General features: G+C 44.6%; 1 protein-coding gene across 13 annotated transcripts in view; it reads right to left on the minus strand.

Moving 5' to 3' along the window:
- The window catches only part of MCC (MCC regulator of Wnt signaling pathway), a 302,034-nt gene that overhangs the window by 67,597 nt on the left and 216,027 nt on the right, over positions 1–18,410 (minus strand). For all 13 annotated transcript variants that reach the window (XR_013378031.1, XR_013378032.1, XR_013378029.1 and 10 more), the window contains 3 exons: positions 6,179–6,325; positions 5,102–5,191; positions 3,854–4,002 (listed from right to left, as the gene is read on the minus strand). Coding sequence is in view for 9 of the 13 variants with exons in the window: in XM_077895338.1 (XP_077751464.1) it covers positions 3,854–4,002; positions 5,102–5,191; positions 6,179–6,325 (386 nt within the window). In the remaining 4 variants the exon portion in view is untranslated. The remainder of the gene's footprint in view (positions 1–3,853; positions 4,003–5,101; positions 5,192–6,178; positions 6,326–18,410) is intronic.

An 18,410-nucleotide genomic window follows, 5' to 3' on the forward strand; every position in this document is an offset into this window, starting at 1 on the left:
TGGAACTCTTTAGCTAGCTCACAGACTTCCATGTGGCCAATCCCATTTAACGGGCCTTCTCAGGCAACACCCCACTAAACGGCTACTCCTTCCTTCTGAAAATGTTCTCTCTCACTTGGATCATAATAGGTCTTTACTGGTTCTCTTCCTGCCTTACAGATCATTCCTTCTGTCTCCTTTGTTCATTCCTTATTTTCTATGAAATCTGTGGGGGTTGGCATTCCCTTGGGACACAGCCCTGGCTGCCCTCCTCTATCAACACTCCTCCCTTCAGGGTGATTTTATCCAGTCCTATGACTTCATCAGGCATTTATATTCCTATGGATCACAAATTTCTTTAGTTCAGATCTCTCTTCTGAGTGCCATTCTCACATCTCCAGATGTTTCCTGATATTTCCATTTGGATGTCATACTGGCACCTCAAATTTAAGACTCTTGATTTTCCTCAAATCTTGTCCTCCCCTATCTCAGTAATCTACATCTCAGTAAATGCTACCACCATCCACCCAACAATACAGGTGAGACACGTGAGAATCTTGAGACCATCCCTTTCTCTTACATCCAGATCTAATCGTAACTGCAGTTTCCACTGAATTTATCACCAAAAACACTGACCCCCACCCTCTTCACATCACCTCCACTTTGGCCACATTGGGCCTCTGCAGTCATTGTTCTGCATCTGCTCTTGCCCCTCCTTCCATTCTTTACACCTGAGTCATCTTTCAAAATTTAAATCAGATCCATTCTGCTACATAAAATCCTTTAACGACTTCCAATGACACAGAATAAAGAACAAACTTGGTCCACGGCCTCAAAATCCATATCCCGGGCAGCCCGGGTGGCTCAGCGGTTTAGCACTGCCTTCATCCCAGGGCCTTATCCTGGAGACCCGGGATCGAGTCCCACATCGGGCTCATTGCATGGAGCTTACTTCTATGTCTCTGCCTCTCTCTCTGTGTCTTTCAGGAATAAATAAATAAAATCTTAAAAAAAAAAAATCCATATCCCACTGAGCCCTGCCAACTCTGCTACCTTTACTGCATATGACTTCTTTCATTTACTCCATTTCAGTTCTACTGGCCTTTGGACAGTTCTTACTTCACATCAACCTCCTTTTCGATCTTAAGGTTGTAATTTGGTCCATAAGACTCTTAGTTTGTCATATGGCTGCTTCTTTTCCCCCTTAAAATCTCAACTTAGGGATCCCTGGGTGGCTCAGAGGTTTAGCACCTGCCTTCGGCCCAGGTGTGATCCCAGAGTCCGGGAATCAAGTCTGGCATCAGGCTCCCTGCATGGAGCCTGCTTCTCCCTCTGCCCCGCAACCCCCCCCCCCACCCGCCGTCTCTCATGAATAAATAAATTTTTAAAATCTTAACAAAAATAAAATTTCAACTTAAAGCCCCCTCTTCAGAGATGCTTTCCCTGGCTACCTATCTAAAATTAACACCCCCTGGGGACACCTGGGTGTTTCCCTTGGCTGAGCATCCATTAAGCATCTGACTCTTGATCTCAGCTCAGGGCTTGATCTCATGGTTTTGAGTTTGAGCCCCATGTTGGACTCCAGACTCGGCCTGTAGCCTACCGAAAAAGCAACACTTTCACCCCTCGTCTATCACAGTGCCTTGTTTACTGGGAGTTCTCTTAAGATCTCATTTGTTTGCTTCTTGTATAACTCTCCTAACAGAATATAAGTTCCATGAGAGCAGGGACCTTGTCTGTTTTTCTTTCCTTTGCATGACAAATAACTTAGTACAGAGTAGGTGCTTAAAACAGATTTGTTACATAAGGAAACACTTCTGAGGAGATATAACCCCCATTCCACACACAATCACAAAGCTAAAGGCTCTCATTTTGGGGGTGAAATAGGGCCTCCAACTTTGAGATGAGCAGTTTAATGGCAGACATGAGGACATACTGGTAGGCTATTTCTAAGATTATTCCCACATTCTAGTTGTAGCTATCTCTTCAGCTGTCTCTTCAGAGAGAAGACACTGGAGGGGAAGTCCAAGGGCAGGGGTAGAATTTCAGCTGGGCTATTGAACAGCGCTGGACTCAACGCAAGTCGCTTAACATCAAAGCCTTTGTTTTCTCATTTGCAAAATGGGACTACTGTACCCTCCCATGTTGAAGATTAAGTAGTTGTTTGTGAGAACCCTTGGCAAACCAAGACACCATGATAATGTGAGCTACAAGGACCAAATTCTTCCCCTTTCTCTGGTGTCTCAGTTCAGTGCGCAGAACTGAGAAAGGAACCTCCCCCAAGTTCAACCACAAAGCAGACTTGTGAAATCCTAGAATCTGTAGAGAGGAGATCCTCACTCACGGAGGGCCCCTGAAAGCATCTAACTTCATTAAACTGCAAAGGGCATATCTGATTCAGATCTTAAGCACTCCCGGGCCACGTACTGACAGGGCTGTTTTACTGCTATAAGGTAATCATCAGGATTGTCACTCATAAGTATTTCGGATTTAATAAGGAAACCACTTAATTTCCAGATTTGAAATGACCTAGACTGCTGCATTTCCTTAGTCCTTAAGCACTGTATTAAACAGCTTCAAATCAGGGAGGAGTAACATTACAATTCAATCTATTCAGGCTTGCCAGACACAAGAGGAACGGTATTAAGCAACGGTGGAGGGGGGCTGGCATCCACATTTCTTCCTGGTTAGTTCATAAGCTTTTCAAATTCTTACTGTGCTCTCCCACCGAAGATTGGTAGGTCAAGGCAGCCACGCCACACTTGGATGTGATTCAGCAGTGCGCTCTGCCCCTGCAGGACCCATTCTGAGTCCGTGGTTTACCAGGATTTGGCCCTGGTCCTTGTTTGCTTTGTCAGCAACCCTCATTTCTGGGATGACCTATAAACCAGCCTTTGCCAAGAGGCATAAGTATAAACTTTAACTACCTCTGTTGTGAGATTTGGGAAGAATCCATAAAACTGGAAAAACTTTCTAAGCAGGACAGTTAGACCTACTTAGAAAGTTATTCTAAATAGGACTAAGTAGGATAGAATGTAGGGACTGAGGATTATGTACATTTGCAAAGAGCATAAATGAAATGAGGCAGCCTCTGGGGGAGCAGGGAGGGCTAGACCAGCATATTTGGTCAACCCCAGAATGCCTCAGTAAGACTGCCTTTGCTGGTTCCTGATAGTTCCAGGCGCCCGGAGGATGCGGACTCAATATTCCGGAGCTTCTCTCTGTGGTTCCTGGCAGCACAGGCAGGCATGCTTGGAGGCCAGCTTGTCTTTCTGACCTACTTGTTATTCAATACAGACTGTTCCCAGGACTTGGCACCTAATCTGCAAGGGCCAGTACGAAATAAAAAGGTGGAACTCTGCTTCATAAATTAAGAATTTATTTTTATTTTTTAAAAGGTTCTATCCATTTATTTGAGAGAGAGAGAGAGAGACGGAGAGCACAAGCAGGGAGAGCTGCAGAGGACAAGGGAGAAGTAGGCTCCCCAGTAGTGGGGAGCCTAACACAGGGCTCGATCCCAGGACCCCAGGATCATGACCTGAGCATAAGGCAAGCACTTAACCAGCTGAGACACTCAGATGCCCCAAGAATTTAAAATGGTGACAGTAGAACAGGAAAGCCAAGTGTGGATGTTTCCAAACATGAGGCTTGTGAGTTTGAATACACAGGTCACACAAGGCCCACGAAGCCAGCCCCGACTGCCATAAGCGCTCCTCTGATGAACAAGAAGGTGGGAACTCCCCACCCACCAACCTGACAGCATCTTTCTATATCACAATTCATAAGCCAACTTGAATTGATCTTTGAAAGAGAAACGAGGGCAGCTCCCCACCCCTATAACACCATCGCTCAAAGTTACAGAATTTCTCCTTACCTATTCAATCGTTCTGTTTCCACCTCAAACTCTCTAATTTTGCTTTCGGAGATGGCAGATCCATGTGAGTAGAGTGTCTGGAAGATTTCCTGGATGTTGGAGCAGTCCTGAAGAGAGTGGGCCAGGTGTTCCGCCACACTGCTGGATACCTGCACAGGTAAGCATGAATCCCCCTCTAGTCAGTGTCACTTTAGGGACCAGTCCTCAGGCATGCTTTGCATGCAAAAGAATTTACAGCTGATATTCCTTGACAACCAGGCACCAGGAAAGGGTTACCCTGATCCTTCTCAGTCTGTGTAGTATGATTCTATGATAAAAAGCTAACTACTGTGAAAATAGCACATAAACAGAATCAAAATACAGCTGTATCCTCTAGGCATGTGTTTCTGGGCAGCCAGCCTGGGGAGCATGCCTCTTTAGAGTTCCTAGATTTGGGGATATTGAGCAGAATCTGTCCTCCCTTCCCCTTCCTGACCCCCTGCCCCTCCATGCCCTTGCCTCTCTGTTTGCTGCAGCCAAAGAGTGCAGCCAGCTCCTTTATTTTCACAGTTTGGCTCTGGCATCGAATCTGGATCCATGCAATTTTTCTCAGTGCAAAATTCTAAATTAGGGCTTCAAAAATACTATTCAGGCTTTCCCCACCCCTGAGGATCAAATAGCTGACTCTCAGCCTCAGCCCCAATCCTAAAAAAAATATTCCTTAGGGAACTAAAACTATTCCCTTTCTACCATTCATCAGCATTTATGGCCCCAAGGGGTTTTTAGGCTCTTCAGATGAAAACCCTGGTACTAAGTGAGAAGGTTCTGGTATTTCTCAGCATTGGGCTACACTTCAAAGGCAGCATTCATCCTCAGTGGAGAGCACATTCCCTTTTAAGAGGCATATGCAAAAAGTCCAATTCTTTCAGAGCTCCCTGACCCACTCAGTCTCTGGGATAGCAGGGTGATATAAGCAGGTACTTTAAGACTTTTATCTGTATTACCAGCAACTAGACATAAGTCATTTCTTTCTGAAAGTTTCCAGGTAGAGAAAAAGAGAAACTCCTTCATAGCTGAAGAAGTAATTCCCTGATGAAGAAACCATGGTACTCTTTAATCTGATCCTCTGGAAGGAAATGGGGTATAATTTATTTTATAATTAACTGGTTTACAGGAGGTGAACTTGGGAAGTTCTGTCATCTACAAGCTGCTGTCTGTGTAGCTCTAGTGGGCACTTACTTTCTTGCCTTGTTTCTTGTGAACACTCACCCCTATACTACTGATTTCTGATCCTAGGACCGGCCGATCCGATGATGAAGACTCAGACCTGGTCTTCGATAGCTTCACCCTCTCAGCAATCTTGAAAAACAAAAAATTATCAAAAAATGACATATAATTTTCCAGATAAACTGTCAAGACTGCACTTATACAGGGCTACTGTTTAGCCATGGCAACTAAACTGATTAATCATTTTTCTAAAAATAACTCACTTGTCCAATTTTTCCACCATCTGCTTAACCCATGGTTTCCCAACCTCAGCACTAGTGACATCTTGGGTTGGATAATCTCCGTTGTAGAGGGCTATTCTGTGCACTGTAGGATGGCTAGTGGCATCCCAGGCTCCTGATGCCACAAGATGCCAATAGCACTCTAGTTGTGACCATCAGAAATGTCTCCAGACATTGCTAAATATCCCTCGGGGGGACAGGATCACTTCTGGTTGAGAAGCAAGGGTTTGACCTCACTTATTCAACTTGATGGTTGAGAACAAATCTTCTTGTGGACTGGTAGACTACCAGGGAAAAGCACATGTGTCATTTGAATACTCCTTCTGGATTAGACTCAACCTATGGGCAGCGATGGGGCTGCTTCTCTAACTGCCACGGCCTACCCACCAGAATCTATTTTTCTGCAAGCAGGGCTATTGGTGCTATGAGAAGGGAGATCACTGATTCATTTACTCAGGGTCCCTTTCTGGGCTGAAACTTGGCCCTCAGGAGCAACTATCCATCCACCCCTTACAATTGTAAAACCTCACAAAATATTGCATCTTCTATTTTTTTTTTTTGTTTTGTTTTTGCATTTTCCATAATGACTTGTCAGCTATGACCTGCTCCTCCTGGCTGATTAATGAGAGTTGGCATCCAGGTCACAGCTGAGAGAGACTTAAAACTACCAGTGGTTTATTCCTCCTTGCAGCCCCAGCATAGGAGGCCTTTGGAGTACAAGGGATGCCCCTTGGGGCCCTATGAGCTCTTCACATGACTGTACAGCAGCAATGCATGGTAGAAGCTGGTGCTGATTCCAGATAAAAGAGCAGGGTTCCCGCCCGCCCCTGGAGCTCACCTTGGCAATGGGAATATCATTGCTGCTGCTGCTCGTGCTCAGCTCCCCGGTACTGGGGTTAACTGGGCGGTTGGCGGAAGTGAGGCGGCCAGGGCTAGAGGGCCCTGTGGCCTGCACGCTCTGTAGTCGTGTTTGAAGCTCTCGAACCTGAAATAATAATGCCTTTAGACAGAGTTGGTGGCTTCCCTGGCCAAAGGGCAAAATAACAGATGGCTGGATGGCTGGGTTTTCATTTCCATTAAGAGATCAGCTTCACTGAAAAGCTCACTTGGTTGAGTCCACAGAGAAGTTTGACCTACCACCGGCTGGCCATCAACTGTTCTTTGCAAACATGATCTAAAAATGTTTTCTAAGGCTTTGAAAGCTTCCAGCAGAGATGGCAGGACCATCTTTAAGAAATGTTTATTCATTCTACCTCATGGGCTTGAATGTCTTGGGCAATGCAGATGGAGAACCTGGGATTAAAATTGCCACTCTCCTGGAACTCAAAGCTCAGAGGAAAAGAGAAAAAATAATTTCAATGCAAGTGCACATTAGTGCTGTAAATATCTGCCTAGGGTATTGTAGGAAGCAGACAAGGGGGAAAATGTGTCTTCATCGAAAGTTGACAGGGAAGGAGGGGATGGTGCTTGAATAGTCTTGCAAGTGGCCAGGTCACAGTAGATGAGATGAGTAGGGGCCGGCTCTGATGGGGGTAGGAGTAAGTTGGGGTGGAGAACAGCTTGCACAAGAGCACAGGCATCAGGGTGCTGTACTTGAAGAACTGCATGGTATAGAAGAGCCACATGCACTGGCAAGGAGGGGAGGCTAAGGAGAAGACATAGATGCACCTGTTGTTTTCTCCCCCAAGAGACTTCAAGAAGGGATTATCTGGGGGACAGTGGGAAGGAACATCTAAACAGTCTTTCCATATAGAAGAGAAATACAGGGTCCTTTGAATTACATTTAGAACACACAATTCCCTGCAAAGAATTTAAATATCCAAACTCTCTTCTTTGTGGTTAAGGCTCAGTGATTTCCAAAGTGAGAAGTGCTCCAAGCAAGTGAAAATAATTGTTAGAAATTGGTCTGATGACCTGGATTGCAGTTTTAGCATCAGGAACAATGTGCACCTTGAAGGGTAAACTGATTACAGCACCCAAGGGTCCTTACAAATAGGCACTTGGTTCTGCTGGGGAAGAACTAGCACCAGGACCTCTAAGTCAAGGCTTTCCAAACTTGTCAGTGCACCAGAATGTCCAGGAGGCTTGTTAAAGCACAGAGCCCAGGGCCCCACCCCTAGGGATTCTGATTTAGTAGGTGGAATCTGCATATGTAATAGGCTCCCAGGATCTGCAGATGCTCCCAGGTGGGGGCTTACACCTTGAGTCTTAAGGGACTCTTAGGACCACACAGCACTTCAGTCTCAGAGACAGGAGGAAGGGAGCTGCATCCTTGACAACAAACCTTTCTCTAAAAGCGACTGGAAAGTTTCTCATATTAAGTATCTTGGATGTCTCCATCCTGCTAAGTTGGGAACCATAAGTAATTGAAATTTCAAAAATTCGTCAACATATTAGAAGCCAAAAGAGGAAAATTTCCCTTGGAGCGAATTGTATTCAATAGTGTAACAGGGATCCCTGGGTGGTGCAGCGGTTTGGCGCCTGCCTTTGGCCCAGGGCGCGATCCTGGAGACCCCGGATCGAATCCCACGTCAGGCTCCCGGTGCATGGAGCCTGCTTCTCCCTCTGCCTATGTCTCTGCCTCTCTCTCTCTCTCTCTATGTGACTATCATAAATAAATAAAATTTTAAAAAGAAAAAAAATAGTGTAACAGCTACAAAGTGCCTCACTCTAGGCTATGGCTTGCAGTAATGGGGGCTGATGGAAATGCGGGTCGTCCTCAGAGCACACCAGACAAAAGGCAGACCTCAAAATAGTTTAAAGACTAGAAAAACACATGCTTGTTGAAGCTAAATGGTATTGCTGGTGAGAGATGACAGGGCTTATTCTGGACTGGTCCCCAACAAATCAGGAAGAGGCACAATGCGGGTGCCTTGTTAGGCCACATGGCAAAGCAGGGGCCTGCTTTTCATCCAGCCAGCTTCCTGGCACCTGGGAAACCTCCCAGATGGAGACCATGGATTTCCATTGCCACCGCTGGGAAAGTCTGATGAGGTTCTGAATAATTAACGTTAACACTGCTCCAAAATCTAAAGAGCATCTGAAACCTTCACAAAACAATCCACGGTCTGTTCCTAGAATACCAATTGGCCCACTCACCTTACTTTAAAATATATATATAAACTGTCGTGGGCAATTTATAAAAATTGTCTTAAAATTACCCATGTTACTGGAAAAAAGTTTCTTCTTCAAATCACTCAAGTAAAACATGTCCACTGTGGAAAATTAAGATGGCACTGAAAAAATAAAAAAAGAAAAGGTATCTAATATTCTTTCTTTCTATGTTTCCATGGCTTGTTTACACAGAGGCATGTGTGCCTAAAACAATTTCTAAATCTAAGTATGCATTTTCATTTAAAAAGTGTTAGACCTAGAGAATGTCTTTGAAAACTAAGGAAGGATAAACATGTTTATTGTTGGTCTGCGCTTTATCATTTAATGATAATTGTTAGGCAGTGAAAAAAAAATCCAGCTGAAGTGAGTGGAGTGAGCCTGTCATAAAGATAGACAGCCAACTGGATTAAATAGCTTTCTCACTTGTCTTGATTTGGAGGTGGGGGTCTTAATGAATTTAAATGAATAAACGCACAGAAATGAAGGCTAAAACCAATTTGCTGACTCAGCCTAGGCGAAGCTGAGAGTCACAGCTTCTCCTGAGAAGGGAGAGACACAGCTATGGTTGTCCTCATTCCCATCCTTACCTGCTCTTATAGGTTGTGTCATGCCCCTCCCCTGCTCCCACCGAAGACAGGTTCAATTTTTAAGCTTGCAGTATCTATGAATGTGACCTCACTTTGGAATATGATCCTTGTAGATATAATTAAGAATCTCAGGATGTTTGGCAGCCCAGGTGGTTCAGCGGTTTAGTGTCGCCTTCGGCCCAGGGTGTGATCCTGGAGACCCAGGATTGAGTCCTACATCAGGCTCCCTGCATGGAGCCTGCTTCTCCCTCTGCCTGTGTCTCTGCCTTTCTCTGTGTGTCTCTCATGAATAAATAAATAAATCTTAAAAAAAAAAAAAAAAAAGAATCACAGGATGAGATCATCCTGGATTTAGGGTGTGTCCTAAATCTAACGACTGGTATCCTTAAAAGAAAAAGGAGAGGGAAATTTAAGACACAGAGGTACATGGGGCGCTTGGCTGGCTCGGTTGGTGGAGTGTGTGACTTGGGGTTCTGAGTTTGGACCCCACGTTGGGCGTAGAGATTACTTGGGGTATGGGGGAGATACAGAGACACAGAGAAGAAGGCCAAGTAAAGATGGAGGCTGAGATTGGCCTCAAGTCAAAGAACGCCAGGACCTACCAGAACCTGGAAAGTCAAGAGCCCTTGGAGGAAGCACAGCCCTCCAACACTTTGGTTGCGTGGACTCCAGAACTATAAGAGAAAAATCTCTGTTGTTTTAAGCCACTGAGTTTGGGGTAGTTAAATAATATGCTCATCCTTCACTGGAAATATTTTATTAAAGAAAATATGTTTATCTCTACAAAACATGTGGTTTGGAGTCATGGGGTAGCTGGGAATCACCACTACCCTAAACTAGGAATCAACACTTATAAGAAAGTCATTCATCATCCTTTCCAGGCTTTCTCAATTGGAGTTCAGCAATAGAACACAGAACATGATTTGAGTGGCCATTTTCTAATTTCTCCTAAAGTGAGTACATAGCCAGTACTCATCTAGATGCCCAGAAAAGAAGGCAATCTATTATAGAGGCTCCTAGGTGGCTCAGTCGGTTAAGTGTCCGACTCTTGATTTCAGCTGTTGTGACCTCAGGGTTGTAAGACTGAGTCCCACGTTGGCCTCCACACTGAACCTGGAGCCTGCTTAAGATTCTCTCCCTCTCCCTCTGTCCCTCCCACCCCCACTCATTTACACAGGCTCATGCCAGCACGCACGCTCTCTCTCTCTCAAGAGAAAAGGAGTCAATCTGTTGCATATATTGGAAACATGAAAGTATGAAGGTAAGATTTATTTTTTTAGGGGCTTGGAGTCTAGCCAAACATTACAACATGAATGGACTCTGAAAAGGGTTAGCAATAGGAGCTTCAAAGTATAAATGAAACATTGCCTCTGCCTCGCCATAGTAGGAAACACTGGGATTCAATCTTGGAGGTCAAGTTCACCAAGCAAATAAAAAGGAAGAGACAACATAGGCAGGGTGGAGCCAGGCAGGGAGAACTCTGGAAGGTCCGAGTAAGGAAATGAGCCTAAAATGCCAGAACGCTGCATGTCTTGTTTATACCTTAATGGCTCTCAAAGGGAGAAAGGGTCTTATAAAAATTCATTTGATTAGAAAAGAGAATGAACTGAAATGAGCAAGAATAAGGGGGCGAGTCAAGCACTGGTCAAGAGAAAGATGAGGCTCAAACACAGAGAAATGGGAGCAAAAACAGCAAAACACACCCTAAAGAAGCGTTGCCCAACTTCCGGTAACGATGATGATGTTCTACAGCTGCACTAGCCACACATGCCTACCAAGAATTTGCAAGGTGCCTACTAGACCCAAGGAACTGAATTTTTAATTGTATTCGGTTTTAGCCCATTGAATTCACATATAAATAGAACATAAGTAAAAATAGAATATAAGCCAAATATAAATTATGTGTGGTCAGGAGCTACTGTATTGGTCAGTGCAGTTCTAGAACTATTCAAGGAAGTTAAAACAACTCAAACTCATGGCTGGGTAATTCAATGAATCAGGTCACTACTCAGCACAATGGGGAAAATGGAAGAAGATTTTCCATACAGAAATAGAGATGTTAGCTTCAGACATGCTGAATTTGAGAAAACCATGGGGCAGGTGAGTGAGGATATTCAGTCAACAGTTAGAAATATAACCTAAGAGAAGGAGATCAGAACTGGGCATGAAGTTTAGGAATTTTGCATGTGAATAAGGCTGCCCAGGGAAGAGGCAGGGCAGTGGGGATGACAGCAGAGCCCATACAGAGTGAGGCAAATTGAAAGATAAACAGAGGACAAACGAGATTTTGCTCCAGGAGAGAAGGAGAAAGAGGTGAAGATAGGCAACAAGAAAGGTGAGTTTGCAGATGGGAAAGGGAGGTTGGGTAACAGAATGACTCCCATCTGATGGTTTCTCTCTGAGCAAAGAGCTAAGGTCCTCTGCTAGGAGTGAGGGAGGAAATAGCAGATGTCAGAGATGAGGAAGGAAGCTGAATGAGAACCAAAAAAGGAAGAAAAAAAAAAAAAGCTTACACAGCAGCACTGAGAACTCAGCTGAGCTCTTTCATTCAGGACAGTAGGTTGAGTAAATGCATTGTTTTCTTCAAACTCTGGAGACCTCATGAAAATGACACTAAAGACTAAAAAACGGATTAAAAGCTAATGTGAAAAGTACATGCTTAGGGCATTAGCAGAAAGATTTGGGCACGTTCTGTAAATGCAAAGTGGAAGGAAGAGTACTGATGGAAGGAACAGAATGGAAAAGACAAATTTTATCAAATACACAAGGGGAGGCAGCCTGTCAACTCCAGAGAAGGCTGGCAGGGCTTCAATTCAGCTCTGGCAGGTATACGAAGGACAAGAATGAGAAGTAGGCTGAAAACAGGAGAAATAACTGTCTGTATACAGAACAAATGACAATTCCCAGCATATGACAGCCTCTGCTAAAGTAAACAGGTACTCCACCTTCTAAGAACGCATAGAAATGTTGCATGAAAGAGGAACAATGAGAAAGAAATTCACCGCCAAGGTTAAAAGAAAGGCAGTGAAATCTCCAGGTGCCAGAAACAAAGTGGAAAATGAAGCCAAGGTTAGGAGGGAGGTGGTGCTGCAGCAGCCCTGGGAATTGAGAGCAGGGCATAGTGTGTGGGGCCAGCTGGGGCAGAAAGGGGGCCCTGTGAGTCAGGCTGTCTGCACTGATCCTCCTCCATAAGCCTGAACCTTACTGTCCCGCCCTCTATGACAAGTGCACTAGCACTAAGTGTGCTGCCGGAGAAACCGGAAAGAAGCCCTAGAACTGTGCCTAGGAGTCAACAATCCGAAGCCAAAATCCCACACCCAGGACACATTTGGGTACTGGCTGAGTCCAAATCTATAGTAATCTGTGTATTGCAGGTCCCCAATCTTAGAAATTAAGGGTGAGGGGTGCCTGGGTGGCTCTGGTTGAGCCCTTGGCTCAGAGCATGATCCTGGGTCCTAGAATTGAACCCCACATTGGGCTCTCCACAGGAACCTCCTTTTCCCTCTGCCTATGTCTTTGCTTCTTTCTTTTTTTATTTTTTAAATATTTTATTTATTCATTCATTAGAGACACAGAGAGAGGCAGAGGGAGAAGCAGGCTCCCTGCAAGGACCCTAACGTGGGACTTGATCCCGGGACTCCGGGATCATGCCCTGAGCCAAAGGCAGATGCTCAACTGCTGAGCCACCCAGGCATCCCAATAAATAAAATCTTAAAAAAAAAAGAAAAGAAAAGAAAAGAAAAGAAAAGAAAAGAAAAGAAAAGAAAAGAAAAGAAAAGAAAAGAAAAGAAATTAGGAGTGAAAATTGGTCTGGATTTTGCCAGCTGGTCACTGCCTCAGAGACTTAATTTTTAAACCACCCCGGATCACTGGGGGAAGAGGAGACTAAGGCTTTCGTGTCTGGAAGCTGCTGGACATGGAGGGATGATTGTGGAGAAGGATTGATGACACAGGAGAGGCAGCGATCTAAAGCATGAGAGGAAGACATGCGAGAAGAAATGAAAATAAAACAAACACTGAACTAGGTCACAACCAATCTGTTTAGGGTCCTTTGAAAGATAAAAAGATTAATTTCTCTTTTTAAAGTTTTTTATTTACTTCAGTCATCTCTACACCCCCTGTGGGGCCTAAACGCATGGCCGCTAGATCAAGAGTTGCATGCTCTTCCAACTGAGCCAGTGAGGTGTTCCTAAAAAAGGAGTAATTTCTATAAAGTATAAAAAAAATCAGGAAACAAAAACAGGCAGATATCAAACAAGAATAGGTAGATGAAAAAAGCCAGTAGAAAATGTAGCCAATGAAGCAAAATCAATGTACCCGTTAAACTCTCAAGTGGATAAAATTGAAAACAGTATTAGTGACTGGAACATAATACAGAGAAATTAATTCAGAATGCAGCACAGGGAACTGAAGAGATACAAAATAGCCATGTGTCCCTGGGCTCACAAACGGCCCACCAAGGGCCCAACATACTTTTAAAGTAGTTTCCAGAGGCAGAGGGCACAAGAAATGACAGAGAAACAGTGTCTGAAAAGAAAATAAATGTGTTTTCCAGCTGTGGAGGCACACCTGAGTTCTAACACTGGGTTCTAACCAGGTGTGGCACTCTCTAGACACGCCTGCAAATTCTTTGATATTCCCTCCATTGAGTGGTAGAGTCTGAGTCCCCTCCCCTTGCCTGCACCTGGCCTGAGGAACTGCTTCTAATGAACAGAATGTAGTGGAAGCAATACCAAAGAATTTCTGAGGCTAGATTAAAAGGGGACAATCAGTTTTGCCCGCTCCCTTTAGGGATGCTGGCTCTTATAAGCCAGCCACTCCGCTGTGAGGAAGCCTGGTCCACTTGGAGAGGATGCTTGCAGGTATTCTGACCAATAGTCCCTGCTTAGGCCCCAGACATATGAGTAAGGAAGACTTCAAGATGACGCTGGCCCTGGCCACCATCTGACTATAACCACATCTGAGCCTGCCAACTGAACTGCGTGGTTCCTCAGAACCATGCAGACAGTGACAAATCATTGTTATAGGTCTTTCAAGTTTTGGATGGTTTGTTATGCAGCTAAAGCTACTTGGAAAATGGGGGGAAAAACATAATTGCATATGTAGCAAAAGGCAAACGTAAGGGGAAAAAGGGATAAAGAGAGAATCTTTAAAGCTGGTGGGAGGCACAGCCATGTTAGGTTCTGAGGGCAAGAGTGTTGGTCTGTTTCATTCACTACTGGGTTGCCAGCACTTTGAACCATCTCTGACACAGTGTCAGACTCATTACCATCTGAATATTATAAAAGAAAAAAACCCTCAAAGAACTAAAAACTATCACCTGAAAATATAATACGTAGCTAGACTACTGTGGTAGGCCAAAGAACAGTCTCCAAAGAGGTCTACATCATAGCCTTAGAAAGCTGGGAGTATGTGACTTTCCATGGCAAAAGGGAATTTGCTAGAATGATTAAGAATCTTGAGATGAGAAGATTACCCCTGATTATCTGGTGGACCAAGCAACTGGAAGTATCCTTTAAAGAAAGAAGCAGGGGTGCCAAAGTTAGAGAAGTCTGAAGGTGCTCTGCTGCCGGCTTGGAAGCTGAAGGAAGGGGCATGAGTCAAGGAATGCTGGCTGCCTCTGGTAGCTGCAAGAGGCAGGAAGTTGATTATCCTCTAGAGCCCCGGGAAGGAATGCAGCCTTGACAAAACTCTGAGGTCAATGAGTGAGATGCATTTCAGACTTCTAGTCTTCAGGACTGTAAAGTACTAAATCTGTGTTAGCTGAAGCAATTTATGGCACAATTTATGGCAAATTGTTACAGCAGCAATAGAAAGCTATGCAGTCATCATCAAGGGCATGGACAAAAACAAAGATGTTCTCAAAGATTAAGAATTTGTCCTATGTAGACCTTTATTGGAAGGACTTAAAAAATAAGAAATCAGGAGACAAAAACAGGCAGGATATATGCTTTCAGTAACAAGGCAATTCAACCCAGAAAAAGAACCCTATGAAAGAGATGGAGGTAAGCACAAAAACTGGCATGGAAGCAGGGGCAGAAGGAACCTTCCCATGCTGCCTGTGAGTGCGGGGACTGGCAAGCTGTTCTGCAAAACTGCCTTGTAAGGCTTGTCTGAGTAGGAATACGCAGACCCAGGATGCTGCAACCTTACTGCCGGACAAGTATTGCAGAGAGAGTCCCACCCAGGTGCGAGGGGCATGTGCAAGGGTATGTGTGCTGCACCGCTGTCCGTGGTAGTGGGAAGTCTTGTTGCTAGCACAGTCCACAGGGCAGGCAACCGTACAGAATACAAGACAGCCGCTGGCATGTCAGCGGGATGGGATACACAACAAGATGGACAGACCCTGAATCAGAGGAGGACAAACATTATATGGCCTCATTCATTTGGGGAATATAAAAAATAGTGAAAGGGAATAAAGAGGAAAGGAGAGAAAATGAGTGGGAAATATCAGTGACGGTGACAGAACATGAGACGCCTAACTCTGGGAAAAGAACAAGGGGTGGTGGAAGGGGAAGTGGGCAGGGGGTTGGGGTGACTGGGTGACAGGCATTGAAGGGGGCACTTGATGGGATGAGCACTGGGTGTTATGCTATATGTTGGCAAATCAAATTCCAATAAAAATATATACAAAAAAAAAAAAAAAAGATGGAGAGACCCAGAGTGCCGAGGGGGAGAAAGGAGTCTACAGCACAACATTTATGTAAATTAAAAACAAGGCATAAAACACTATGTATGAAGACATATACAAAATAGGAAAAGGGAAGGGGATATAAAAGGAATAAATAAATTAAGCAAAAGACCTTTCACGGATCAGTGAGTGTGCTTTTAATAGAGGAACATAATTAGCTTATCTCTCTGCCCTTGCAGGCTAAATAAAAGCCAACAAATGAAAAAAAGTAAATACAAAGATGAGAGATCAGGAGCCTAAGAGGTTATGGTAGCCAGACAGCGAGATGCTGGTGACGAAGAACCTGGTACTGGAGCTGGCAAAGAAACATCCAGCGGTGCGGGCACAGAGTAGGGCTTCCAAAGTGGGGGAGAAGGGAGGCTAGGACAAGTGTAAGACAGGTCAGCTCCTGGACACTTCCATCTCCCAGGACAGCTGGAGGAATGCAGACAAGACAACTGTGCTTGTTGATAAAGTCATCTGTGCATGTGGTTCACAGGCGAGTGACATGCAGGAATGAAAGGTGGCCTGGGAGTCCTGAGCAGGATTAGAAACACTGTCACCAGCCAGAGAAGGAGGAGTCTGTTCCACTTACAATGCGCAGCAGTGTTCACTGGGTGGCTGTGATTTCAGGCAATTAGTGTAATTCGTAATTTCACTGTGTAATGGAGCTGGTTGTGATGAGGGGATTTCTGCCCTGCAGAAGGGCCACAAGAGCGCTTTTTAATGAGCTTCGGGCAGTTGGTCCCTTCTGCTTCTTGAAGACCAGCCTCCTCAAGTCCAGACATGTGGGTATTTTGCAGAGAACCGCTCTCTGACTGGAGATTTTATAAGACTTTTCTTGTAAACTTCAGACAAATGAAGAATTCGAATGTATTTACAGAAAAGATACATTTGTTCCTATGAATCTCATTTACACAGTGTTTCAGGAAAGTTGTATTTCATTGGTCATGGCAACTTTGTGTAAGCTGAAACAGAAGAGGAGGAGGACCACAGAAGAGAAGGGAAACAAACCCAACAGCATTTCCATTCTCTGAAGATGTGATAGGTGCATCATTTCCTCTTTTGTTCTGCAGACTTCTGGAGAACCTGGACCAGATTATCAAGATGGCTGCATCAGGGAGCAGGTCAGGGTTCTGGCTGCCATCCTAATTTCTTACCAGCTTTCCAACAAAGGGAGTCAGCTACTTGCTTCACAGCCAAGAGTTCACCTTTAAACAGCGTGATCTGGGATTTAGGAACAGGATTTTGAGGAGAGAGGCTGGGGATGGGTAAGCAAACACCAGTGCCCACAACCAAAAGAGTTACCTCACACCTCCCAATTTCCATGGCACAAATGTGCATGAAACCCTTTTAGAGTAACTAGAACTGTTTCCACAGAAGACATGAAAAGAATCATAGTTCTGAGAGTTCTCTGCCTTGGATCCCACACTTCACACTTCCTCAAACTACAGAGAGGAAGGGCGACAGGTTTTACCAATGATGCTCTGAGTTGGGCTCAAATCAAGATAAATATACATACAAGTAACTTCTCTATGAAACAAACTCATTTTGCCTTCGCTTAGTGCTGTCTTGCCATGCTAACAGGATTGGTCTGTAGAAGCCTAAGGAATCTGGTGCCCATGTTACTGTCACAGAGGATGATTTACTATTCTAGTCTGTGTGGAAGCAGGTGATAGAATGAGAAAGAGGGGGAAGAGGACCCAGGAAAAGCATCTGGACAACAGGACAATGAAAACTGTATCCCACAATAAGGCTACCAGGGCCCAAGTTTTGGCAATAGTGTAGACTAGGACAAGATTATCGAACTTCTGTAGGGCTCAGTTTTCTCATTTCTAAGAAGGGTTTAGTACTGGTAGCTATCTTGTAGAATTCTGATACAGATTAAACAAGGTGTGTATGAATCAGTGCTCATCACAAGGAAATGCTCAAAGCATGTTCAACGTTTGAATTTAGGCTTTAAATCCTGCTTTGCCTTCAGAGGTATCTCTTTTCAGTCTGAGAGGAGTATATTTACTCTGAAAATGTTCAGAGAATGTTAATACTATCAATATTAACAGGTTTTTAACAATAAGCTATCAAGATTACATTGAAAAAAATATTGCTTTGATAAGTAGCACCTTGTAAAACTATCTGTTTTCCTTTCCTGGATGAGCATGGGAAGATGTGCACTGTGCGGGATAATGCCTCCTTGCCTTCAGAGCCCTAGGGTGCCCATGTCCTGCTGGATTCCAGGACAATCACATCCTTCTCTGACCTCCCTCCTCTAGCTCACCCTCATGAGCAGACAGAGCAGGGTAGGCTCTTTACACCAAGTGGCTTTCCCCTCAGGCACCAGGCTCATCACTGCCACACTGTGTGAAGAGATGGTGCCAGAGAAGCTGAAGTTCTCTCTTTCATTCACCTTGCAGGAAGAAAGGTAAAGATGCTTGGAGAGGCTATTGGCCCACGTCCAGGGGGTGACTGAAGGACACCCCCTTCGCCTTCCTGTCCCTGGGTACTTGTTGGGATCAAGATGAGGAAGTATGCCAAGGTCCTGCACCCCATCCATTGATTCAGTGGTTCATGAAAGGGCCTCGGCACATATCCTTCAAGCTTCCAACGATTCTGACATGCACACTGAGAGCCACCGCAAGATGGAGGGTCAATAGTCTGTTTCTCTGGCATTCTGATTCAGTCCAAGTCTATCTGGTATAATG

The sequence above is a fragment of the Canis aureus genome, chromosome 4 (assembly GCF_053574225.1).
Source record: "Canis aureus isolate CA01 chromosome 4, VMU_Caureus_v.1.0, whole genome shotgun sequence".
Classification (NCBI taxonomy): Eukaryota; Metazoa; Chordata; class Mammalia; order Carnivora; family Canidae; genus Canis; species Canis aureus.